A 26982-nucleotide genomic window follows, 5' to 3' on the forward strand; every position below is an offset into this window, starting at 1 on the left:
GCGAGGGCTGGCTCGAGGGCTGCTGTGAATGGGGTGACGTCACGGCGCCGGCGCCAGAGAGTCTGCTCCAAAGACAGAGCGAGAGAGGGAAGAGAAGGAGGAAAAGAGAAACAGGGAAGACGAGAGGTAGAGGAGAGGCTGCTGCGGCTGCTGCTGCTGCAGCAGCTGGAGGTGGAGGTTCGCTCGGCTTTGCACCGACGTGCTCTTGCGCCAATTTATCACCTTACCTGTCAGTCATCAGTCAGGGGCGCCGTGCGATATGTAGCCTACACAGCTGTGGGAGCGAAAGAAAGACGGGGAGAAAATGGAAAAATCCTATTGCACCAGATGTGGACACAGACTGCAGGAGTTATATTAAAAATGCATTAAACAGGACCGCCAGACAGCTGAAGGAGAAGCTGTCCGTGCCTGGCGAATAGAAGCCGCGCGTAAAAACAATGACACAGATGGTGTTTTGCTGGATTTTTGTAAAACACTGTAAAATATTTCAATGACATTTGCTGCGACTAGGACACAAAATCATCATTGTATAGATTATAATATAGGCTAGTTTAGAGCAACTTTCATTCTCTTCACCATCTCTGCTGCTCACAGTGATATAGGGACGAACAGCTTGCTTTTTTTTTTTTTATATAAAGCTCCTACCTGCCTCTGCAGGATGTGCACTTCAAACTGCGTCTCCTTTTGTCCATTAGGATTACTTCGGCTTTTAGGATTTCCTTGTTTGTGTCTTTCAGATCAATTGTCCTGCAAAAAAAAAAAAAAACATGAAATCATTTAAAAAAAAAAAATCAAAATAATCATCTTTTCCTCTTTCAAGTCTCTCTCCATCCCGAATGTTAACAGTGACCCTCTCCTCGCCCTTTTAAAAAAAAACAGTGATTTTATTTGTATCGAGGAAATGTAATCCACAAAGAAAAAACATTGAGCACATCACAACAGTCCACAACTGCCCCTGGGGGCAATTAGATAGTGCAGCATCACACAGCCCCCCAACTCCAGCTGAAGAATGGAGCATGTAATTCCTACAAACAAATGGCTCTTTCAGAAAACATTTAAGTGTCAATAGTAGTTCATCACCTCTTCACGTGCTCAGATATGAAAGCCACATTTGTAGGCCATGACTAAATTAACTTTGACACACAACATACTCAGGTGACAATTAACACTGAAGTGCACGGGACCTTAACTGATGCATTTATACGCACAGCCACTTACAAACATAAGGGGAGAGCCTACATACGGCTGCGTTAGGTAAAACTACACATGGAGTAGGCCAGACAAAACCTTACATTACTGCCATTTTTAGATGTGTTATAAGGCTGAACTGTGAATAACAATGCATTCAAGTTGTCCGTCAACTCCTGAACATTTATTTATTTTTGATTAGTCTTTTCACACCATTAACATTGTGATAGATCACACTGAATACACTTCACTGTGGTTAATCTGAGACACTGCTGGTGACGGTGAATAAAGAATAGACAACCCTAAAGTGCGTCAAATTACTAAATATAGGTTATATATCATATATTTCGGACAAGCATTACCACATAGGCTAAGCTCAAATAGATCCCCAGGCTTGATTTTCTCATGCTGTTTCAGTTGGCCACTCAAACATTTCCCTCTCAGTTTGTTATCAGTAACGTGCCTTCACACCGGTCCGGGCTGGAGTGAATTAAGAATCATCACACGCGCCTGATATCATCACTGCTCTACACCTCCAACCCCGTCAACTAAATGTAGCAGAATGAGTGATGGCTGACAATATTAAATAGTTGTGTTTGTAAAATATGCTAAGTTATTAAGACATAAACTCTTGCACTGTCGTACACGTAGCCTAAATAAATTATATTCTGAATAATAATTGCAGGTAGGCTACATTTTTCCAAATGCATTTCTGCTTGATCTTTGCCAAAAAGATCAAATTTAAATCGTGTAGGCAAAATGTATTTGGCGAGGGCTCACACCATGCCCATAGTCAATTGACAGCCATGCGAATCATTAATTTCTTGATCAGAAACAGGTAAGAGCTTAATTTTCCAAATTGCCCACCGGAGCTGCTGAAGCGCCCTCTGTGTTCCGCCTCCAACATGCGTTGCCACTGGTAACACGGCGGAGAAGGGGAGGGGTTTTAACATGAAGAGCCAATAGTAGAGCTAAAAGGCGTTGAGTGACATGGTTTTCTCGACCAATCAGTGCGTTTGACCCGCCTGTTTCGCATGCCCAGCCTGCTGCCTATATAAACCACACTGACAGCTCGGTAATCCAGTCTGATCGCTGATCCTCTGGCAAAAAAAAACAACAAAAAAAACAAGGACCTTAAAGAAGCAAGACATCGACACACTCAAACCCTCTCGCCTAACTTAACACTGACAAAAAATGAAAGCAATAAGCCCCGTGCGGTCCTTCAGGAAAACCAACGCGAATTTATCAGAGCACTCCTTGGGAATCTCTCGGAGCAAGACCCCGGTGGATGACCCGCTCAGCCTGCTGTACAACATGAACGACTGCTACTCCAAACTGAAGGAGCTGGTGCCCAGCATCCCCCAGAACAAGAACGTCAGCAAGATGGAAATCCTGCAGCATGTCATCGACTACATCCTGGACCTGCAGATTGCGCTGGACTCCAGTGTCGCACTAACCAGCCTGCATCACCCTGCGCGGCCGGGGCAGGCTCCATCCAGGACCCCTCTGACCACCCTCAACACAGATATCAGCATCTTGTCATTACAGGTAATTACACTGTAGCTAAACCAGATTCCTGATTGGGGAAACGGCAGTCTGGTGTGTTGTGGAAGATGTGTGTGTATATCTATATTTATATTATTTGTGCGCGTAGCCAGTGCGCCTTTGTAGCCTATGCGTAACTCGCACAAAATGGCTTGTTGGAAAAGAAAATGGCATGTATTTTTTTTTTTTTTTTTCTTCTTTTGTACAGAATGAGATGAGGAAGCGATTCGACCTACATAACACTGTGCAACGCCAGACACCTCGATCGGATGCTGTGTAAAGAAATAACATTTGGTCCGTTTGTTTGTTTTCAGTCCCCGGAGTTGCCATCAGAGCTGATGACAGATGACAGCCGGACTCTGCATCGTTAAAGCGGTAAGTAGGCTGTCCTCATGTCTGCTGCTGCATTCTGTCCAGGGCTTTTAGGCTCCGCTACAGCCTGTCTCCCAGTCTGCTGGAGCAGAATGGGCTAGAATTACCATTTACCAATCCATTTGTTTCCTGCTAATGTGGTTGACGTCTCACGTTGCTCTAATGGTCCCAATATGTTTTGCATGAGAATGCGCTGCATCGCTGGGGGGCGGCAGTTATGACCGGACGCGGACAGTTGGCTTGACTTTAATCCAAATTCTATCATATATGATTTTTTTTAATCATTGTAGCAGAACCTTAAAAAAAAAAAAAGCAGAGCCGTATCTCGGACAAAAAGATCACATCATGTGACTCCTTCAGAACTGTAATGTGTCAGGAAGGTTGAATAATTATGTGACTGATCAGTGTTTTTAAAACCTTTTTGCTGGCACAAATTTTGCATTGGAGTTTTCTGGAATGGAGGATATTCGCTCCAGGCTGCTTGGGTTACTGTATATAAGTAGCTGTCGTCAGGGTTGTATTATACCCTCTTGTGTCTATAATGAAGAGCATCTGCAACAGGAAAAATAATGGCTGTTTGGATTACTGCTACTATGATGTCTGCACATAATTGGTACAAGAAGTGGGTAGGCGCCAGCTGAGCTGCAATTACGCTGATTCTTCCCCAGATTGTAGGCTGAAGTTGTGCGAAACGTGCGTGTGTGCGTTCCCCTCGCCCCCCCCTTCTCTCTCTGTGTGTGTACATCTGGAGCGCAGGGTTTGCTTAGTATTGGGAGTGTTTGGTTAAATGTTAAAAACTGCGGCTTCCTCCCTGGCGCCAGTCTGTCCGGATCTCTGCCCTGTTTGCATTTTCTAAACACGCCTCTCTTTCTCAATCTTTTGCAGGTGTTTGGTCAAGACGCAAAACACATACACACACACACACATACACACATACACACACACATATATATATATACACACACACACACACACACACACACACACACACACACACACACACACACACACACACACACACACACACACACACACACACACACACACACACACACACACAGGACCTGGGGAGCAGGACTTTCCCCTCTCCAACCTCTGTCCTCCAGGCCTGGATTTTTTTTTTTTTTTTTTTTTCTTCTGACGCTGAAATCAAGAGACTTTTGCTTATTATGGGACAATCTTATGTGATGTGTTTTCTGTTTGGACACTTCATTATTTAACTTAAGACTTTTTTTATTTGTGGGTCCTTTCTGGAAACGGAAGGCGCGCTATATTCCCGACAGTGGGAGGAAAAACGAGATTATTGTCACAAGGATTATTCCCCCCCTCCCCCACACCCTCCCGCCCCCTCACCCCTGTCCCTCTCCTTGTTCTTCGCTTTTTTGCGGAGGTGGGAACGTGAATAGAAAAGACAACTTGGTTAGTTACTGTAAAAAGTTTAGTCTTGTCTTGTCAGAATTGTTGGCACATGAAGGACTGGACGTTGTTTAAAAAGGAAAAAAAAAAAAGTTAAGAATGAAAGAATGAAACCATGTGAACTCTTATCGGGAGTTTATCTTGTATAGTTGCAGGAATTTGAAACTTCTGCAAAAGTGTAATGTTGTACTTAATTATGCTGAAACTTTTTATAAAAGTAATGTAAATTGTACCTTTTTTTTATACAAAATAAATCAAAAACGCAACTTGGAACATGTTTCATTTGGGGTGGGTGGGGAAAGAATGATAATTCAATGGTTCAGAAGACCTCAAACCAGTGCGTAAAATCGGTTTCCCAGCTGTGAATCCATCAGATTTTTCTATAGAAGTAGAAGGACATGACCGTGTGTACAGTGAACATCTGACCTATGTGACCTATAATAGTCTAAAACACAGCGTCCGCACGACCTGGAGGCACACAGTTGCAAACGCTTATTTAAGGCTGCACTTTTACTTTCTCACATGCTATGTTAAAGTCAATAGGATTAAATGGTTTAGCGTGACAGGCTGAGCCATTAAAGCCCTGGGCTGTAGGCTGTTTTTTAAAACAAAACTGGAAAATTATGGAAATTTAACTTGAGGTGAAACTAGGCCGGCGTTGCGTTACTGATCCCAACAGTAATATTCAACCCATTACTAGAGAGGTGGTTCCTTAACTTGTTTGGGCCTGTGTTGCCTTGCGTTATTCCTAACGTTTGCCTAATAACGTTACACTTCTTAGACCAAATAGCACTGGTGTCAAATGTTTGACTTTCAGATAATAATAAATAAAATAAAAAGTAGTGGAAGCACCTGGTGACAATAACCGTTGCTGCTTGTTGCCAGTAAAAAAATGACCAGGTAATATGAACACAGCGGACCAAGCGATGGAGGGATGTACTGCTTGGATAATTCAACTTCTAACAAATATTCTAGTGGATGACAGTCTTAAACACTCTAAAGTAGTATAAAGCAGTGAGCACTGTACTGTAACTGTGCTATCAAAGGCTTAGATGTCTATGGTAACAGGTAATACAACCCCGAAGTGAAACCCAAACTGTGAATCATCTCCTTCCTAAAATACAGCATGTCTTCTCAAATATGTTCACACCACAGACCCGCCAACTAAGCTATGGACCCCTATACAGTGATTGTACCCCAGGGACCACTTTATGGGATCGGTCTTGATTAAATGTGGCCTATAAGCTGTAGGAGTCATTTATATGTAAACTTACTATTGCTTTAGTTAAACGCCAAAGTACCTCAAACCTTCCCAGACGACCCCTGCAGGTCCACGCACCCCACGTCGAGTCACTGAGCTGAAGTTGTTCCCTTCAATAGATTATTATACTGACAGCCAGTGTCCGTGACACCAGCCTGCAGCACGTTTGTATGGAGAGTGCGCCATCTATCGGAGAATATACATCCTCTCAGTGACGCCCTCCCCATGCATGTCACCCTCTTCTTCTTCTGTTCAACTACATTTGGTAAAATATTAAATTGCTGTAGGTTACTTTAAATATTCTGATTTATTTACAGGCTTAATCCAAGTCCACCGAGGCTTCTCTCTACAAACAGCTGGTTTTCCTGCAAGAGAGAAAAAAAAAGAAAAAAAAAGACAACATGAGACTCATTTTAAGGGTCGGCATAGCAAAATGTTTATTGATTCACAAGAACACAATTTCACAATGAACTTTGGAACGGACAATCATCCCTTTGGAGACTTGTGCATGCACTTCTTCTAACACAGAAACTGCCAACACGACACACTGCACCTCTGTCTACACTGCTATCTATTTGAAATAGTCTAACTACCACACAACAGCGCCACGCAAAACACGTCTGAGACCAAAGTCCTCAGTAACACGGAGCTTTTTCAGTCGTTACTACATTTTTTTTTTTGAAAAACACTTCTTTTTCTGTAACACGTGTCCACGACATGTAACATCTGATCACTAGAAACACACTATTTTGATAACCGCACCACATTCACACAACAAAGATATCAAACATAAGTTATCCAGACGCATGGGACAGCTAAAGCAATCCCAATTTGACCAGATTGAAGCATTTCTGGTACAAATTCCAATCGTAATTATGAATGTCTTTAGATTTGTAATTGCTTTGATAAAGGTGATTTTTATTTAACTAACTAACTAATTAAAGCTTTTGAATGCACTACTCTTGATTCACAGCAACACTCGCCACATTTCCTTTTCTAACAGTAGAACACATATCTATTCTAATTCTTTGAAACATGTCACAACACCGACAGTCTAATAATGTCAGCAACAACATCGAGAACAACAGTCTACGTGACCCTTGTCAGAATAACGATCAGCTTGTCAGAGGACACTCTCCCGCTCATCTCCCAGGCTGATGGTGCGAAGGTTGTGGTTGTGGATGGCGGCAGTTGTGGTGTTGTCAGTGCTGCTGCTGCTGCTGCCGGGGGTGATGATGAGGACAGCTGGCGAGACGTCGATGCCGGAGGAGGAGGTAGTGGACGCTGTGCCTGTGATGTTAGCCGGCTGCTGATGACTGTTGTTGGTGTTGGTGTTGGTGTTGGTGTTGGTGGTGTCGTCAGGGCTGTTTGAGTTGTTGTTAAGGGTGCTGTTGCTGGCGCTGCAGTTGAGGTTGCTGACCCCGCCGGACGGCCACACGTCATCTGGGCTGCTGGCCATCAGGCTGGCTTCGGACGGAGCCTCGGAGCAGATGGACATGCGGGCCACCGCCGCGTCTTGCAGGCCGCTCAGGCTGCTGGGGAGGAGGCCTCTCTTCTTCACCAGGCCCTCCAGCTCCAGCTCGATCAGGCTGGGCTTCAGTGCTTCTCTCTCGCTGTCTCCTTCGGCCTCCTCCAGAGAGCGGTCTGAGGAGCTGTTGCTGGAGCGCATCCCTGAGTCGGACGAGTCCTTCTTATCCAGGATGATTTCGCTGAGGTAGCCAGGCTTGGTCAGCAGCCCAGTGGGCTGGGAGCCGCAGTGGGAGAACAGAGCTCTAGCTTCTTGGTGGAGGAGAGGTGTAGTGTTGTCCGCTTCTTCTGGGCCAGAGTCTTCGTCGTTAGGCAGCTTGTGGTACAATGACCCGGCTCCCTTCTTCCTAGTGCCTGGAGTCCTAGACGATGTGCCGTGGTCCAGCTTCTCATCCTCTTCACTGATGGGGTCTAGAGGCTGGGCATCGGTCCCTGAGGGGAAGTCCGTGACATCGCTTGTCTTGGAGCCTCTCTTGGTGAAGGACTTGCGGCTGTCTTGGTCAGCTCCTTCTTTGGCCTGTGGAGAGGGAATCACATTCAATGAGAAGAACATGAATAAATACAGTATCTTATGCTATTGGCCAAGAGGCCTCTGAGGAGGGGATTCCTGTCTCTCCTTTATGTGCCAAGAGAAGCAAAGACTATAAGCCAATAATTAAGAAACGCAAGAAGCAGTGATCTCCCCTTTCCCAGCCCAGAATAAGACTTTTGCCGTTGCACAAGCCAGAGGAATACAACATTTAAAAACACAAGTTTAAGCAAGACATAACATACTGGTTAAGAAACTATGTCTACACAAGTTAATGACAACAGTTACCACACTGTAATCTGACAGCGGGAGCTTCTACACTATTTATGCTGTCAGTGATGTGATGGCAAAAACTCAACAGTGTACTTGTGACTGTCCACCCACCCCTTTGTCCTCTGAGCTGGCAGCCTGGAGGAATTGTCCAGGGTGGGGCTGTACGGGCCTCTTTCCTCCACCGCCGGACATCTCCAGCTGGGCCATCTGAGAGATGTACTCCCTGTAGGCATCGTGATACTCAGCCTGCTGCTTGTCTGTCAGCTTGCAGATGTCATTAGAGGATTCCTGAGAGTTGAGGCTGGACATGCTTGAGGTGTGGAGATTCACCACCTGACAAAACGAGAAAAAGTTGGATCGGTGTGCAAACATCCACGTGAGTTTGTTGAGGAATACATTTATTAAGTAAATAAGGAGTGAGACTGCTGTATGGTTATGGGCTGAGACCCTGAATTGACACCTGAATATAATAAATATAAAAATGCGGCACTTAAATATGCTGTAATTACATTAAAAACCAATGAAACATTCAGAACATTAGATTTGGATACAGTGAAAAGGTTAATGGCAAAGGTCGCAGACGGAGTGGCAATGAAAGCTGTGGTGTGTTTTCGGTGTTGGATGATTTGAATTTGAAAACGATTTCAAAGTCAGATCATATAAAATAGCAGCAGAGCCAGCTGTCTACGTGTGAGTGTTTTCTCGTGTCTCAGAGATTTTGCAAATTAGGAATAGGGAATGTGAAAAATAACAAACGGGGCCCCTTGACACCTTTTGGTGCACTGCAGTGTGTGTGGGTATTTTTAATTCTGCAATGTTCAAGAACACCATAAGCTTCCTCCATGCTCATTTCTCACTCAAAACCACATTAATGTGAAACCAGTGAGGTCACCAACACACTGGCTTGGTGCAGAGGACTTGTGGCCATGTGACAGTTTGGGGTGCATTTGCAAGTGTTACACGCTCACATGTATGCTTACACCAGCAACTTTAATGGCGCTTATCTCTTTGCCCGTTTATATGGGTGGGTATAATGTGCATACACACAGTCAGCGTCTGTCTGATCCCATCTTCTGTGGCGGTACATTCACACTAAGCTCCTGACAGGAAGACTGACCGGCCAGTGCGAGTTGTTGCTGTGTCTCGGAGGTTCCTCCAGCCCCACTCCGCTGAGCTCTTCGAAGCTGAGGTTGAGGCTGAAGGCCGCTGCTTCATGCTGGGCCCCCCCGGAGCGCCTGCTGGGCTCCCCGTGGTGCACGCTGCTGCCCTGCTCGCTAGCAGCTCGGGACTCATCTTGAAGCAGCGCCTGGCTTTCAGCATGCCGTTGTTCCATCACCTGGGAGAGACATTACAATTCACTATTTCAGATCGACGCATCATTTTACTTTTTGTTTCAGGAGTCAGGACACATAGACCACACGTGACATACAAAATAAGTATGTTAGACAGCAACAACAAAAACATGTGCTTGTGAGAGTGAGCTGCTGCTTAAGAAGAGCTATTCAGCTGTCCACTCCTCCTCGACAAAACCTCCCTTCATCCACATATCAGTCAGCCATCTTGAACCAGATGTCTGTGCTGGCTGCGTCCTGGCAACACAACACTGGTTAGTGCTGTAAGGCCACTGCTCTTTCCAGCTGCTCCTACAAGAGCTCTGCACTGGATCTCCGGTAAAACACGACCAATCCAGGGCTCTGGTTTGGTATTAGGAGCACAGACAGACATCTGATGAAGTGGAGCCGGCTACATGTGTAAGTGATTTCAGCCTCGGCTCAGCCGACTGGACTCCTGGCTGACTGTCTAGTTTCTCGTAATACGGATTATAAAATCTCCATCCCAATGTCTCAGTGCAGCACAAGATGTCGTATTACGAGATGCTGTCTTGCTTCTTTTGGAATAAACAAGAGCTGACATATATCAACAGGAGGGCCCTGGCAGTGCTCAGTGTCTGCAAAGTATCACAGAGGGACGAGAATGTATGCAATTATAAATCTATTTCAGGACTCTAGAGTGATGAAGGAGTCATTAGCGATTGTTGTTGGTGGACTGATGCTTGCTTTATTAATTATGTCTACCGATGGCCCACTTCTTTTGATATGAAACAACAAACAAAACATGGATCCTATTTATAAAATTGTATTAATGCCCATAGCAACAATATTAAACAAGACAGTGAGGAAAGTCAAGACTCCCCAGAAGAGAAAGTTAGTCTCACCATTCCCCTGAAGAGCTGCCAGTCGCCAAAGTTCATCTCCATCTCTTTCTTCAGCTCGTCCAGGTTGCATTGAGACAGCACTCGACCATTTATATTAGCCTGCAGTGGACAGGGAAGGGACTGACTGGTTTGTCCACTGAACTTTATTCACATGTGCAAAGTTGCAGTGGGCCAAAAAACAATCAATCAAACTAGGGAGGCAGTGTAGAAGGAACTGCATGAGGAAAAGAAGCCACACGATGAGTATGAAAAGAAAACATACACTAGGTATCTGAGAAAGTATCAGAAATTAGATCCAATTTTGACTGATATTGACCGACGTACCTTCTTGATGGTGGCGGTGTACTGAGGCAGCATGCTAGAGTCGATTCCATCTATCTGTCTGAGACGCTCACACACTGCATCTGTGTTCATAGAGCCAAGCAGGACCGCAGGAGAGACCTACACACACACACACACACACACACACACACACACACACACACACACACACACACACACACACACACACACACACACACACACACACACACACACACACACACACACACACACACACACACACACACACTTAGAATATAAACAACTTATTCATTGTTTTTGTGAGTTAAGGTTACCAGGGCAAACTCACGCACTCGGTTAGACCAACTCATCACTCCTAACGCATGATTAGGGCAAAATGAGCAACAATCCCTGGCAAAGAGACGTGCAGGCCTGTTACTGTGAGGAACACAGAGGTGCAAAACCACAATCCCACACAGTAATTCTCTATCAGTCACAGTGTAAGTGTAAAAGTAAGCAAAGCTGCCAACCTATCCAAATACAATGTTACCTGCTCTTATTCTTTTTCTCAGTGTATATACAAGCACGTAGAGCGAGCGCACAACACTTAAGGGATGGAGTCTGTAAGTCTGCGAGTTGCTGTTAAGCCGAGGCACACTGAAGTGGCGGCCGCCAAACAGCTACGAGGCTTGATGTGACTAATGCCGGTGGCCTGTTGATGCTGTCTAAAGCCTCACAGATAGCAAACATGTCACCCACTGGCACAAAAACTAAACCATCCACCCTCCATTTCTTCACTCACCCCTCTCCCTCTGGTTCTGCTTGTTTTTATGAGCCCTCACTTGTCCGTCCGTCCATCCCTCCCTCCTTTCCTTCCTCTCTCACATTCCTTCCCTCTCAGCCTCCTGCAATGACCTACTCTTTTTTTCCATCACTCTGTTTCTCTTCTCCCTCCTACTACCTCCCTCGTCATCTTTGCTCTCTCTCTCTCGGCTATTAACACCATTAAGACATGGCTTCAGACTAAGCTCCCCGGCTTTGTTTCTGGTTTCGAGGGAGAGAAGAGCAGAGCTTAGTTGGACTGTAAGTGGTTGTTGGACAAACAAACAAAAAAACAGCGCACACAATACAGTACACAATACTAACCACCAACTTTCTGTATTGGTGGGCAGGAGGATGAAGACTGGCACAACAGGGAGTTAAGCTACTGTTAATGTCCACAAGGTAGAGGATTTACTTTAGAATGAAACTATGTTAGTGAATCTACTGAACTAATACACGTGAGGTTGTGTTCTGCATTTACTTCCAAGTGATGAGCTTCTAATATCTTTCTAGAGCATGCTTGCTAGTATTGAACCAGTGTGTTAGAAATGAGGTAGCGATACATGGAAGATGGAGTAAAGGGTTGAATGTGGAGATGAAAGTAGCCATGAAACCAAAGGTATACCTGCTTTAATTTGTAAGGCAGCGACTTTAAATGCTTGATAAGGAGACAAAAAGAAGCAGACGAACATATAGTCAGACAAAAATACACACAGTCATTATTAACGGTAGGTTCCTGTATAAAAAAAAAGAAAAGGGGGGGGCAGAGGCAGAAATTAAGACAGAAAAGACAGACAAACAGAAAGACACTAGCACACATGTTGAACTCATCATCAGGGGACAGGAGAGACATTGACAACAGAGCAGACAGACATTTATCTGTCTCGCAGCAGGAGAGGAGACGGCTCCCTTACAGCAGCCGCATGTTAGACTGGAAAAGAAGAGGCTACTGGAAGTAGAATTATTACACACAGAGATTTTGTTTTCGCTGGAGTCAGCAGGCTTTTGTGGTCATAATCTTTGCCTACAGGAGGGATTGCGGACGAGACAGAGAGAGAAACAGAAACAGAGAGAAAGACCCAGAAAGAAAATGAAACATCTCTCACTCTCAAAAAGCAGAAGTTTCAATTCAGGGAAGGCCTTGAATATGACTCCTCGATTTAGACTGCAAGCGTGTGTTCTAAGAACGTGAGCAAAAGCGTAAATGTCTGCGGGTGTGTCTGCGTGTGTTTGTGTGAACCCTCCCCGTGTGTGTGTATGATAAGACTGTAATTACAGCTGGGCTGAGCTCAGGGCTGGGCAGAAGGATGGGGAAGAGGAAACAGAGCTCTGTGAGGGAGGAAGCGTCTTGGTAAGGAGATAAGCTCTACCAGCGCTGGGCTCATTGTCAGTGTCTGTGTGTGTGTGTGTGTGTGTGTGTGTGTGTGTGTGTGTGTGTGTGTGTGTGTGTGTGTGTGTGTGTGTGTGTGTGTGTGTGTGTGTGTGTCGCCAGCCCCAACAGTTGCTCTGATGATAATCCCGGCAGCCCAAGGAATCCATACTCACACATATATCAGCCAAGCAATTACACTGGGCTCGCCCCGCTTACATATCCAAAGACTCACACAAATGAGTGAGTGTGCACACACACACACAAACACATATCCACATTGACAGATTTGCAGAAATACAGGCACATGTGAACACTACACAAAGAGATCAAGTGTGAACCAAAAAGGGGATAAGATGGGCTAATGTTAATATAAAAGCCAGAATGGGTTGAAACTACAGAAATGTATACTTGAGAGAAAAGGAAACAAAAGCGTAAGGGAAGATAGGCAGAACAAAAAAGGCTGGAAAAATTAAAGACAGCGATGGTTTAAAGGAGTAGGATTGAAGCAAAAAATGTAAAAGACACAAAAATACAGACGGAGAACGGAAGGAACATTACATAGTAATCTATATTTAAATCTTTCAAACAGCTCCTTTAAATGCTTGCTGGCAGCGCCCTGATAAGTGGCTTTGTGGAGCAGAAATCTCCTGAGTAGTGTTATCATCAAATTGTTCCAATAGTGGCTGATCTCTCTTAAAATGTGGGAATATCTGGGTGTAGAGATTCAGTTCTTGTCAGTGCAACTCCATGCATTCCTGAAGTGGATTACCTAAACACTTTTATTTCCATTTATAAGAGAATGGGAACGGCTAACTATGCCAACACCAGAGTGAACTTCATTCAGCATAATATATTTACTTATGCTGCATGTGACAAAATGAAACACTCTTGGCGCTTAGAGGTCGGTCGTAGTCGCACCAGACATTTAATGTAAGCATTCTGCAGCAAGCAGCGAGTGTGCCAGTCTATATTTGTTCTCTCAGTTTTTTTTAAACCACAGCAACAAAGTAAGTTGTCTGTCAAACATATAGGCGTGCGTTTTACACATGCAACAGAACAAATGACAAATGAGGTTTGTCAACAGGCAGACAATTTAGGACTGGTTGCATATTTGCATATCCGTAGTGCTCCACAGCTATAACTAAATGTTACCAGGCTAGGATCAGAGGGACAGGAGGGGAGGCCTTCTCTGGCATCCTCTGCAATAACATCCTGACATGGGCACAGAATGGAGACAAGATTGTATAGAGAGAAAGGTTGAGTTCATTACCACTCAATTTATGGAATAACCTTTCACTGCTTCACCCTGGGCTCACAAACTGAGAAATACCACCAGCATCAAGAGCTGGACAATGGCTGGGCACAGAGGCAAACGGGGTGATATTAACATCATCAGGAGGTGAAATGTAAATGTAAAACATATGACATCACACTGAGGAAAGGGAGACAAGGGTAAGGAGGAAAGAGGCGCTTGCTGCACGTCAATACAATGGACCTGATAACATTAATATTATTGCAACAATAGCACTATATCCTAAACCTAAGTCTTGCTTTGTAAGTTTAATCATAGTTATATAAAGAATGATAAAAATGTAACAAGATCTCCCTTAACGGGTACTGTTAAGAAACACTGAGCAACTGCTAAAAAGAAAATAACAGGAGACAAGAGAGCCATGAGAGCACTACTAATAATTTAAACTTTCAACCACAGAAACAATGTTGCTGCATATTATAAATACTACTACAATTAGTACATCTGCAGATGTAATTATCTAGTGTGAGATAAGAGGCACACATCAGATGGATCTAGCACTACTTATTTACTTACAAGTCCTCCAATGGTGTTGTCCTTAGGTTTAATGGAGGGGCACGAGGATGAGGGGTAATGGTGGGAGTAAGGCCGTGGCTGTTGATACACATGATGGGGGAAATAAGGCTATGAGGGGAAAGGAAGGAATGTGGAGAAGAGGATGGGGAGAGGACAGGAGGTTAAAATAAAATGAAAATCATATGAGGGAGGTCAGGCACATGTAAACACAAATGCTGCAGGGAAAAGACACTAATGCTAACTTGCTCATTCTTTCTCAGTAAAGTGAGGTGTGGGTTATTTAAAAACATGGTCTATGGTACATTCAAATACCTGTTTACTGCACAATTTATTCATGTGTAACTGCCAAGTGGGTCAATGCAATGCTACATAATGATAATGTTAAGAGGACTGAGCAGCTAAACTCAGAAAGGGCCTTTTTAAAAACAGTGTGGTTGTGTGTGGTTTTGGGGGATCAGTGGGTGTCACTCAGGTGGAAGGAACTGTTCCTTCTGTCGCTGTTAGATAGTGGCCAGCGATTCCAATTTTATTTACTTTGTTTATTTTTAGATTATCATGATCATTTTCTCACTTGGGCTTTTCCTACATTAATATGGACACTTGATGGTTTCTAAAAAGTAGAAGGAGGACTGATTATCCAAACATAAGTCCCTTTCCTGTCTCACCCGGTTGTAGAAGGGGTGCTGAGGGCCAGTCATCCCACTGAAGTAAGCACTGTGAGGCTGAGGAGGCAGGGATCCGGTGAAGGAGCCCGCCGGGGAGCAGGCGGCCAAGTGCTGGCCATAACCTGATTGGGGACGTGGCACCGCGTCTTGCAGGGGCAGCGTGGGATAGGTCACTCCTCCCATGTGCATCTGCTCCCTGGCCGCCCGCACATCTAAGAGAGGACAGAGCCGGGGGGAAAAAGAACAAGAGAGGGAGAGTGTTTATCTGCGATGCTGATGATCAAATCTTGGCTATGACTATAAAGACCCTTCAGATCCACCCACGCATCAATAATTTAGATTTATTTCATCATCTTCAAGAGAGTATAGACAGTAGTGAATCCACAGAGAAAAAAACATATCAAACAATTGACATAGACGACAGCAATGGTTTCTCTAAGCACTTTAGAGAATACAACGAGAAGGTTGTTCCTGAACATGTTCTCCTTAACCAAAAGAGAAGACAATCAAACTAAACGCTGGAGAGAAAACAAACGCAGACGTTACGATTACAACGATCGTCAAATGTGAATTTCATTCTCACTTTGATTTATAAATCAGCAGGCGGGCTGATATTCTGTCTTTTCCTAATGATATGCCAGCCACGTGATGATTCTGGCACAGGGAGGCCCTTGCTGTCCCTGACAAATCAATTCACCCATGTAAACAAACAAAGCAGACCATGTGAACTCATAGACACTATTGTCTAAGTACTTTGCCACAATTGTTCTTGCATAAATCAATTTGACTTTGAGAGGAGTAGAATCAGCGCAGAGGAAGGAGCTTTGGTAAAACCTCCCAAATTAAAGTTAAATAAGCCCGGAGACAGAACAGAGTGGCTCTGTGTGGCTGGCAAGAAAGTAAGAACCAGACACAGAAGCAGGCACCAGAATGTCTCCTGGTTATACAAGTGGCTGCTGAATGACACGCTGAGTGAGACCCAATCCAGCCTGAGAACACAATGGGGGCCTTATGATGTGAGTCAGGCTAATGGGCGGGTATCACTGAGAGCACTGCCCACTGGCTGGCCACAGGACACCGGGCACCAAGTACCGACTAGCCACGGAGGGAGTGGAGAGAGCAGGATCACTGGGTAAGAGCATTGGTCACCTTCCGCTCCCTGGGGACACGCCTGAAGATGAAAACACCCACACACTTTTGAGCACACACACACACACACACACACACACACACACACACACACACACACACACACACACACACACACACACACACACACACACACACACACACACACACACACACACACACACACACACACAAATAAACACGTTCCATGGATACATATAAACACCTAACCACTTTTGAGACAGGAGCACTGGACTTACAGACTGGACGTCTGGTTGTAGAGCTTGGTCAGCTGTGCCCCCATGACTCAACTGTAGCTCAATGGAACAGACTTTGTGTGTGTGAGTGTTTTCTGTGGTCTCATAACACTATGATGCAGCAGTTTCACACTAGGCGTCATTGACACTCCTGTATTAGGCTGTATGGACACTGACGTACGGTAGCAAAAGTACCGCTCTGGCTTACGGTTTAATACTGATGCACCATTACGTCACTTTAACTGTGAACTGTGAGATTTGGTGCAGCAGTGGTGGCCGATTGGTGACAGCGAGTGAAAATATTGTCCTGATCCCACAGTGCTGTAGTGGAAACCTGCTCGACATTTGATTGTTTGGAAATGAGAAGCGAGCTGTGGGTTTCTGAGAGCCCCTGCAGTGGCCGATTTTAGAGCAGACCCTGCTGCAATGTTATGAGTAATGTAACTGCCAAATGAGCTGGCACTGAATTCAACACATCACATAGAAGACACTACTTTGTTTCTCCATGCTATTGTATATTCAACCCTTTTATGTACTTTAGACAAAACTGTACAATTAACCTTGTTCTCTCTAGCACACAAAAAACAAACACAATCAGTATATGCGCAAACTCCTCAACAAGATGGCAAATTAAAAGCGTGAGAACAATGTCATCTTTAGCTAACCCAAAAAAACTTAGACAAAAGAATTAGTTCTTCACTTAAATGTTTTTTTGAATAAACAAAAGAAATAGAAGTTAATATCTGTTTTCACCGCATGTTAAGATTTTTAATTAGTAGGATCTTAACGGTTTCTAAAAATAACCATCAGATTTTACACAATGGAAAACGTCAGTCTTTTTTAGAAGAATGGCATGCCTCAGTTTTGAATTAGAGCTGTTTTTTAATGTACCCCTGTTGATTTACATGGAAAGAGGGTATGTTAAAGATTTTAAGCTTAACAATTCTATACTTATTGGACTTAGTAAAAGTTGATCTGTAAGGATAAATGAACAATGAAGCTAAATGTAAATAAAAATGGCTATGACTTCCATACTGAATATAGGTCACTCTTAGGTCCAACTTATTGTTGTTGTCACGGAGATGGTTTAGTTGTTTTTTTGTTGTCACATGATAGCAACAAAATCATATCCATGACAATTCAGCCACATCTCTTCATTAAGGAAGGCCATGAGATGTGGTTGAAAGCTTTGGGAAAAACAATAGAGTTGAAACTTGTATTAAGGTTTTTTTTGTCAAATTGCTGTGTCTAAGGTCGGAATAAACCATGCTAAATATACTGTGGCCTTCGCAGTCACCAGATCTCAACCAAATAAAACACATTTTATGTATTATTCGGCACAGTCCAACACCATCATCAAAGAACCAAATGAGGGAATATTTTTCGGAAGAATGTTAATCCCTGCAGCGGAGCCCTGGATACTTGTAAAATCTATCAAGGTGCAATGAAGCTGCTCTGGCGGCCCAAACCTTACTAAGACATTTTATGCTGTTTTTTCCTTCATGTTTTCACCCATCTGTACAAACACTGAGTATGTATGAACCTGCTATGATCTCTCGGAGTTTGGGGTCCAGGTTGACGGTGCAGGGCAGGAACATATCCACATCTCTGGCAGCGAGAACGGGGGTCCTGGAAGACAGGAAGACCTCAAAGCTGCGGATGTCTCCATCGATCTCCAGCAGCGGTTCCACATCCTTAGTGGTGGGGATGTTCTTGGAGATTCTTCAGAGGAATAAGAAAAAGAAAAGTTTTTTTTAGCAGGAGTTTATGTAATGATGCTTTTCTAGATCCGCTCATCATAATAATAATTATGATTATTTAAATTTGACAACTCTTTTCTGTGGAAAACCAAATGCTTATAAAAGACAATACACTCCGTCTTATTGACATTTTAAACAAATATGTCAACATGTCAGTTTACACTTAATTCTGACTGCTAGCTCAAAGCATCACATTCTGACGAAAAAAGAGGAAATAGCAAGCAGTACTGTTAAGATGGAAGAGATATGCAACGGTCATCATCATCATGAGAGCAGAGAGATAACTGGATTTAGAGAAGGCAAGATAGTGAAAGGGGGGATGTTTGAGGACAGATAGAGTGAGGGATGTTATCTTTTCTCAGCAGAGGAGGAAACCTGAGAAGATGACAATCAGGGTAATTTAGCAAGCAGCAGACGGAAGCGCGTCATGATGCGCTGCTACAGTTAACATGTTTGTTATCACAGACTCTAAGTAAACACCATGTTTGGAGATTGTTCTGCAGAAAAAACAACATTGTATTATATCAAGAATGTCAGATTAAAACAATTTATAGACAGTGTTCAGTTTAAACTGATTAAAGAACTGCACAAACTCTGGCACCATACGATATAAACTAAAGCTTAAACCAGTAGTTCAGAAGTGGCAACATCATATCTGAAAAGATGAATGCTGAACATGAATACGGAAATGTTGAGGTGAGAAATCCAATTGCAGCTGCACAAGGTTAAAAAAGATATCAATTTAATCAAGGACAGTTTAACATGTGGCAGAGGCTACAAGAAAAGCAAACACCAACAACCCAGAGCAATCATTACATCTTGTTAATCCCATCATTCAGACATGAAAATATGAAACTCAGGAGTGATTTATGAAACTGGCCATTCATCACCAGAATGTGCCGCTCTTATCAGATGAATAGGGAGACTCCAGCAGAGAGCAGACATTTTTTCATCTCTGCTTCCATTTCTCATTTGAACCCTTCCATCTTTTTCTCAGTGGATACTTTTCTCTCCCTGCATCGTACTTAACCTTCCCTCCTTCCAGTTTAACTCAAACTCTCCCTTCTCCCCCATACATACACCCAGTCTGTGTACTGGTATGCTCTGCTAAACACGGTCAGATGAGTTGGGTTTTTCCCTGGGCCTGATCTGTTTTTGAGAGTGAGCACAGGCTGGCCTTTCTGTGACTTGATTGGATGATTAGTACCATCGCTGCAGCACGCTAGCTAAGTCAGTGTGAGGTCAGCATCTGGCGAGGGTTCAGCACAGCACACTGTTAGCTAATAATCCAAACAATCAGATCAACTAATCCAGTTAACAAACTGGCCGAAATGTTTCCTGTCTGCCCAATCCAGTGAGGCTCTCAAACCTCAGTGATGGTGGACAAAACAAGACTGCAGAACCACGCTGCACTCAGTTATGAGTTACATCATTTCCATTTTAGGCTTTTAGCCGATACTCCTATCCAGACTGCATACAGTGAGTGAACAGGTAGGGGTCCAGTCCTCTGGTCAAGGACATTTTGACAGGACAGATGGCTGGTGATGGACACATCTGCTGTTGCAGGGCTCGAACCTGTGACCTTGTGGTTACAGGATGTCTCTAAACGAATGTAAAAAATACAGTAATGCAATTGTGGTGTTCTTTTTTTACCTGGAAAGCAGTGCCTCATTTCACCCATGTTCGCCCCCCCCCCACATGACCTATACATTTTTAAGTGGCGAAAAAGCACATCATAAATATAAATTCATTTTTGACACTAAATCTATATTTTTGCATCTCCCCAACCCGGTTTGATTCTCCTGCAGAAATTCACTTCTCAGCAGACCAGCCCAGGTGGTCACCCCCAACCCCACTGTCCCCACCCAACTGCCAGTACAGACACACATAGACTGAAAGAAGAGAGAATAGGCTGTGAGCAGGGAGGACACAGAGGCCCAGCTGGGCTCCAGTGGACAAAGCCCTCTCAGTCTTTCTTCCATTCGAACCTTTAACAAGACCCAAGAGGTCAAGGAAGCTCCATGTTGGCACACAAATGAACCCCCGCTCATGTGACCTCTGCTGGGGAGGATGAGTGGGACTCTGAAGGCACAGATGTTACCTGCATACACACACACACACAAACAGTAACTCGTGAACGGCACCGATGCTGTTTCAAACAACATCGACAAAAAACAACTGCGTAATGTCCACCACATCCACCTGGGCAGTGGGGATGGGGAAATTCAAAGGCACAGATGAAGGGTGGATGAATGAGTGAGGTGAAGAGTGAGTGTGTTGGTGCGCATGTGCAAACACATGTACAGTACAGTATGTGTGGGTGTTTGGTTCTTTTTCCCATGAACTGTATTAACCCGTATACAGACTGAGAGAAGCTTGTGCTTTTCCCCATTTCCAGCTGGCTTACTGCTGTTTATTTGTGGGTCTGCAGACACAGACCAACAGGAGCCAGTGACTCACACACACACACACACACACACACACACACACACACACACACACACACACACACACACACACACACACACACACACACACACACACACACAGCACTTCCTTTTTGCTATAAAGAGAACACCCTCCAAAGATTTTGTAATGAATCTTGAGTCTTTTTATAGGACCATTTAAATCAATGGTGTGCCATAACTGATAATGGACAATAATAATGAAAATCGACTAATCTAGTTGTGGTGATTTTGGCTACTTCAGATTCTTTATTTCATACATTTATTTTATTCTAAATACTTCAAGAACTCATCCATCTTGCTTTATTATCAGAGTACCTTTGGAATTGAGACATGCCCTACATACAAATGGCCCAACAACAATGGCATCCAAGAAGTGAGCTACAATCGCATATATGTTGATGACCTGCATGTTTGCTCTGGCCTGCTGTCGTGCAACATGCAGTAGCACAAACAGCTGCATCTTCCAAAGACAACCGGGAGCTGGTGCGAAGAATAAATCAAGGACATCCATCACTGAGTTACACCCAGACAGATGGAAAGAAAAAAAGGGTAGAGTGAGAGAGAAAGAGGTCCATTCCTGAGGTTCCCAGCTGACTGGACAGACATGTCTGCTGGAGTGGCTGGCCAGAGACACAACGTGGTGCTCACACTTGAACACTGGCCCTGTAAGATCATTGGTAAAGATCAGAGAGCACCAACCATCAACAGATGATTGATAAGGAGAATTATGGAAAAGCAAAAAGGAAGGAAGAAAGAGAATTACTGGAATACAGATGAACAGACATATGATGATGAGCCAGTACCGATTGAATGATAACAGTAGTTTGTCAATGAGGTTTAAATGACATCCTTTGCATCCTTTGAGTTGTTGCCCTTAGCATTAAGCAATTGACACAAATCACTTTAGACTTAGTCATCCTCACAGTGAACAGACGATACAGACAAAATGAACAAAGCCATTCTTATCAGCAATCAGTTGCCAAATGACAAGATGGATGCTCGGGTTGGAGCGCCAAGGAAACCGGCGTGCTACTTTCATCAGACCAGGGATGAGTGTGATAAAGGCTGTCGGGCAGCCCGGCAGTCGTTCCGGCACAATGGGTCCATTGACAGGACCCAGCTTATAGCTGCAGCAGCGCAGGCGCTTAGGCCCAACCACTCTGTGTGGCGTGGCCACTGGGAGCTTTCTGAGCTTATCCAAATGCTAATAGGTCCCAAAGCTGACTGGAGCGTAGCCTTTCTTCTCCTCTCAACCTCCCACACGCTGCAGCTGACAGGAATGAGCAGAATTCATCTCTCTATCCCTTCCATCCGCTATTTGGGCGCTGAATGTATGAATGTGCCACTTGACTTTGCTTTACAGCTGCCCTCTGTGCTTATGGGCGACATGCACACACACGCCACAAAGAGGTGGTCTTGCTGCCAAACATTTCCATAAAGGGGCCCAAAGACAGAGAGAGATGCCTGCAGAACAGACAAACGCCTGTGCACATTGTGTTTGAGAAGCTCAAGGGTTCCGATGTCAGACACTGTGTGACCAGTACAACAGTGGGTGAAGAAGTTAACCAGGCCTGGGTCCGGCACATTCTTCTCCTGGTCAGAGTCGCTGGCACAGTGTCTGCCAAGCGTGTGGATGAACCCAGCGGGGCCCTCTCTGGGAAAACAGTGGATAGGCGGATAGACCAGCAAGCTGGCACGTGGACTTGCAGCATCAATGCTGAGAGAGGTTATTGTTACGGTTGAAGCTGCCAAAGCCTCCACCACCCCAGAGGCAGAGGGGGAGAACAAAATATGGTTTCACTTTAGATGACGCCATGTTCTTTGTCTCCTTAAAATCCAGAAGTATTTCCTTGATTTGAATCAAATGCTTCAAGTAATGTGGACACCCTCCGTCTCTGCTTGCCTCTCTGATTCTAACTTTCTCCCTTTCTTGCTTCCTTGTCTTGGCAGTGCCAACACACATCTTGTGGCAGCGTCTGCTTTCCATATACATTCGTGGCAAAGTTTAGTCCAATAATTGAAATTCTCTTGTACTAAACTGGACCTGTGCATCCCAAAGCAAACCACAGAGACAAGCAGGCTAATGGGAAACACACCAGGCTGATAAAAACCAAACTGCTTAGGAGCAAGCTGACTTTCTTTTCAGACGGGCTCAGGACTCAGTGGTTCCCTGAAATGCTGATTAAACTCATGTGTAGCGCTCAAACGAAGCCTCCTTGTTCCAGACCCCAAAAACCTTAACTGAACTCTCCACTTTGAGTAACTAAGGCCTCATTCTTGACAAATAGCAAAACCTCAGCTTGCTGACAGAGGAGAGTTTGGAGCATCTTAGGGCCATGGTAAAGTTCGGTCATTGTGACACTAATTGCACCACGAACTTCATATCAGTGCATTTGGTTGTTTGATAGCTGAAATGGTCAGTTGATGGTATTAAGGGCAGTATGGTATTAAGTTAAGTGGGGTGGACAGCAAAAGTAAATACAAATGTGCTCTTTTGCAGCAGATAGGATCAGAATACATCTGGAATAAGTCTGCAGATAAAATCCATAGTGAGGGATGAATGTGACAAATAAAGCTTGGGATACTCAGGCTGAACCAGTAATCCTTTGATTAACTTCACAGAGTAGGATGTGTGCATCAGAAATAAGATGAGCGAGGGATAAAAGAATGTCAAGGAGCGCATGTGAGAGAATGTAAGAGAAAGAGCTAGACAGAGAGAGTATGTTATATAGTAAAACTGATTATTACAAAAAGCTTCTCTACTGCGATTTGTGTCTGAGTTTGCTGCAGTGAGGAAAAGCCTTGCCTGATAATTAAGAACTTTCTGAAGCACATTGCTCGAGAGACCTCAGCAGACAAATCTGATAAATAAATGCTTGAGCTGTACAGTGGTTGGAAGCATGATCACATGCCAAATTAAAAGCTGCTTTGAAAGCAAAGATGGGGAAGAAAAGGACACTTGTGATCCCTCTGAATATAGGCTGGATAGGCTCAATCTTTAAACGGCCCTCTTTGGGCATGCTCGCTCGCCTAGTCGTTCTTTGCTATTTCAGTGTGGTTTCTACACACACACACACACACACACACACACACACACACACACACACACACACACACACACACACACACACCCTAAAAGGGCCTGACCTCCATTGACTTTTGAAGGGCCAGGATATGAACGTTAGTTAAGGCCCAAATGTGTGTGTGTGTGTTTTTATGTGTGTGTGTGTGTGTGTGTGTGTGTGTGTGTGTGTGTGTGTGTGTGTGTGAGAGTATGTACATCCGTGTGTGTGTGTGTATGTGTGTGTACATTTGAGTGTGTGTGTGTGTGTGTGTGTGTATGTGTAACTATCAAGTGTGCCCGTGGCTCCTGCGGCGGCTGAGTGGCAAATCTCGTTGTCCACTTAAAGGTCAGCGCTGACCCTCTTGCAACCCTGCCTGCTATTTATAATCAGCCCCCCACCTTCCACAGTTCCGGCACAAAGAGACAGCAGAGCGGGGGAAATATCACCGATAATGCTTGACACCACAGAAATACCAGAATATCAGGCAGTTGTCTGCTTCTTAGCCCTCCTTTCCATCCATCTCAGTGTCACACTTAAATGTTAATTCAACCTTGTGGTCACTGATGGACGTCTCTATGACTAAACAGCAGAGGCCAGACAGAGGTGTAGTGGAGGCTTTTATTGCATTTGAAATGATTCTTTATGCTTTGCACAAAAAAAGGGAACAGAGTAGTTCTCTTGTTTCAGACCAATTAGACTAATCCTTCAACCTCGGCTTACAGGCAGAAATGAAAAGGGCTTTGAGGATTTTCTAACAAAGAATGCTGCATGACGTTCTTTCCGTCCTCACGTGGTAGCCTCTTCACACAAATACACACCTTGCACGCACACACACAATCAAAAACTCACCTTGCGCACGCACCACACGCACACACACACACACACACACACACACACACACCTCCTCCTGTGTCACCTGTGCACAATGCATTGGCTGCAATGTTTTTGTTTGTTTTTTCTACATTTCGAGCAGCTCAGCGGGGGTTGAGTGGTGGTGGAGCTAGCTGTGGCTGATTCATGTCTGAGTCACTACCGCCAAACACCTGAGGGATGGAAGAACGACAATGCTAGCCGGGCCGACACAAACACACACTCACATGGAACCAGCAGAGGACCAGTTTTACTGTATAAACAGTCATGTGGAACCCAGGGGACATATGCATGAATCTGTGTGTGTCCACCACCTGGACTACCTCACTTGGAGCAGCAGCATCACCTGAGGCTTTGAATACATCGGAGACACAAACACACCAATGACAAACTCGTTGCAGTAATCCTGCTAGTATCTGGTCGGATCCTTCAGAGTATTAACACACACTAATTCTTTTAGCCCATTTTACCTCCTGAGACTGGACTCTCTTTTCTTCTCACTCTGTCTCTCTTAATGCCCTTTCTTATCTAATACCAACCATCTCTGTTCTCCATCTTTATCTCACACCTACCATACTTCCTTTTTTTGTCTCTGTCTTTATCTGTCTACTTGTCAGTCAGGGGTTTGTCTGCACACTGGTGTGTAGAATCAAAGCCGGTGTCCTATCAGTGATGGAGCCAGAACTCTATTGAGACATAGGTGGATTCACACCAGCCTTTACAGATTCACACACATTTTCAGGCCTCTCGGCAAATGGCAGTGCAATGAGCGATGGCATTACCAGTTTTACTCTATCTTTCACGGAGAAACCTCCTGGAGGGAGTTAGCACAGGCACAATGGGCTCCCTCAGAAGAGGACACAGAAAGGGGAAAAAAATTAGGGGTTTTGAGCATTTGCCGTGCATCTAGATGACAGAAAGTGTCACAAATACGACGGGTATTCACATGAACAATAGGTTGCGTTGCAAAGAATAAAGACTTTTCATTTGAGGGCAGGAAAAGTTCAAAAGTATTCATCATGAGAAAAGAATAGGATCTTGCCTTCTTTTTGGCGGCCGGAGCTTATTAAAGGATTCCACATAAAGGGAATCACCCGCATGAGCTTTGGAACAGCACTTTTATCCAGGCACATAATTGCAACCAAATTACAATAATTGTGCCAATTAAAGTAATCCTGAATGAAGAGTGTCATCTTAATGTTTCAGTACTTGGGATAAGAGCCTCTCTAATTAAGACTGAATTGCCTGGCTATGTGTTCATTCAGAGTGCGATTAGTGAAAAAAAGTAAGAAAACAAAAGTTTTGAAGTAGCTGGCTCTAGCCACTTCTCTGAGAGGGGGATTGTTTGGTTGATAAATGTAGGGTCAGAACAACAAAACAGAGAGTAAAAGAGGATGAAGGGAAGAGAAAAATAGTATAAATAGTTTTCATAAGCTGTGACATCAAGATTTGTAGATTTGTTTTACATACAAATAATGACAAACACAGTGACAATGCAATGAACAGCACTTCTAAACACTACAATGTTACCTGACAACAATTTCTCTGCTGTGTTCTGCCCCCTGCACTGTGTGTGTGTGTGTGTGTGTGTGTGTGTGTGTGTGTGTGTGTGTGTGTGTGTGTGTGTGTGTGTGTGTGTGTGTGTGTGTGTGTGTGTGTGTGTGTGTGTGTGTGTGTGTGTGTGTGCTGAATGCAGTCTGCATCTTAGGGTCTGATTAATTACACTGATTATCAGAGGAGTTGGGGGTGACATATGCTCTTGCACTGGAGTGAGAGGTGTTTGTGTGTGTTGCATGTGTACCACAAACACTAGCTTTATGTGTGATCTGAGGTGTGTGCATGCATATGTTCAATGCTTGTAGTGGAAAATAGTTTGTATGTGTGCTTGTTTCAGTTACAGCGTACATGCATTTTGCCACAATTTGTGCATGCGTGTATGTACAGTAAGTGTGTCTATATGCAATAGTTTGTGTGTATGCATGTGTGGGTGTGTGTAATGAACAGAGGATTCAGGTGCAGCGCCAGAAACACACTCCTGAGTGCGGCGGGGGCATCCTGGCACAGACAGGGCACCAGATGTCAGAGCAGTGCAGGAACCTGCTCAGTGGACCAGTGACACTTTTTTTTTCTATTGCTGAA

The 26982-nt window shown here is 44.2% G+C and overlaps 2 protein-coding genes across 3 annotated transcripts in view; one reads left to right on the plus strand and one right to left on the minus strand.

The window, feature by feature from the left end:
- Window positions 1-2252: 2252 nt before the first annotated feature.
- id2a (inhibitor of DNA binding 2a) lies at window positions 2253-4791 on the plus strand. The gene is made up of 3 exons (XM_039786893.1): window positions 2253-2736; window positions 3048-3108; window positions 3991-4791. The coding sequence occupies exons 1-2, from the start codon at window positions 2383-2385 to the stop codon at window positions 3102-3104; spliced, it is 411 nt and encodes a 136-aa protein (XP_039642827.1). The 5' UTR covers window positions 2253-2382; the 3' UTR covers window positions 3105-3108; window positions 3991-4791.
- Window positions 4792-6193: 1402 nt separating this feature from the next.
- kidins220a (kinase D-interacting substrate 220a) overlaps window positions 6194-26982 on the minus strand; it is a 47422-nt gene continuing 26633 nt past the window's right edge. The window contains exons 24-33 of one of the 2 annotated variants that reach the window (XM_039785816.1): window positions 18224-18402; window positions 15296-15507; window positions 14631-14738; window positions 13955-14014; window positions 12056-12088; window positions 10651-10767; window positions 10327-10425; window positions 9229-9447; window positions 8223-8444; window positions 6194-7826 (exon numbers count right to left, since the gene is read on the minus strand). In XM_039785816.1, the coding sequence (XP_039641750.1) occupies window positions 6906-7826; window positions 8223-8444; window positions 9229-9447; window positions 10327-10425; window positions 10651-10767; window positions 12056-12088; window positions 13955-14014; window positions 14631-14738; window positions 15296-15507; window positions 18224-18402 (2170 nt within the window). In that variant the 3' untranslated portion in view covers window positions 6194-6905. The remainder of the gene's footprint in view (window positions 7827-8222; window positions 8445-9228; window positions 9448-10326; window positions 10426-10650; window positions 10768-12055; window positions 12089-13954; window positions 14015-14630; window positions 14739-15295; window positions 15508-18223; window positions 18403-26982) is intronic. The other variant, XM_039785815.1, reaches the window with a different exon arrangement.

This window comes from Perca fluviatilis, chromosome 20, assembly GCF_010015445.1.
Source record: "Perca fluviatilis chromosome 20, GENO_Pfluv_1.0, whole genome shotgun sequence".
Lineage (NCBI taxonomy): Eukaryota > Metazoa > Chordata > Actinopteri > Perciformes > Percidae > Perca > Perca fluviatilis.

Coding starts and splice junctions, on each gene's coding strand:
- id2a (XM_039786893.1), top strand. CDS start 2,383: ATGAAAGCAATAAGCCCCGTGCGGTCCTTCAGGAAAACCAACGCGAAT. Junction 2,737..3,047: donor TCAGCATCTTGTCATTACAG/GTAATTACACTG, acceptor GTTTGTTTTCAG/TCCCCGGAGTTGCCATCAGA.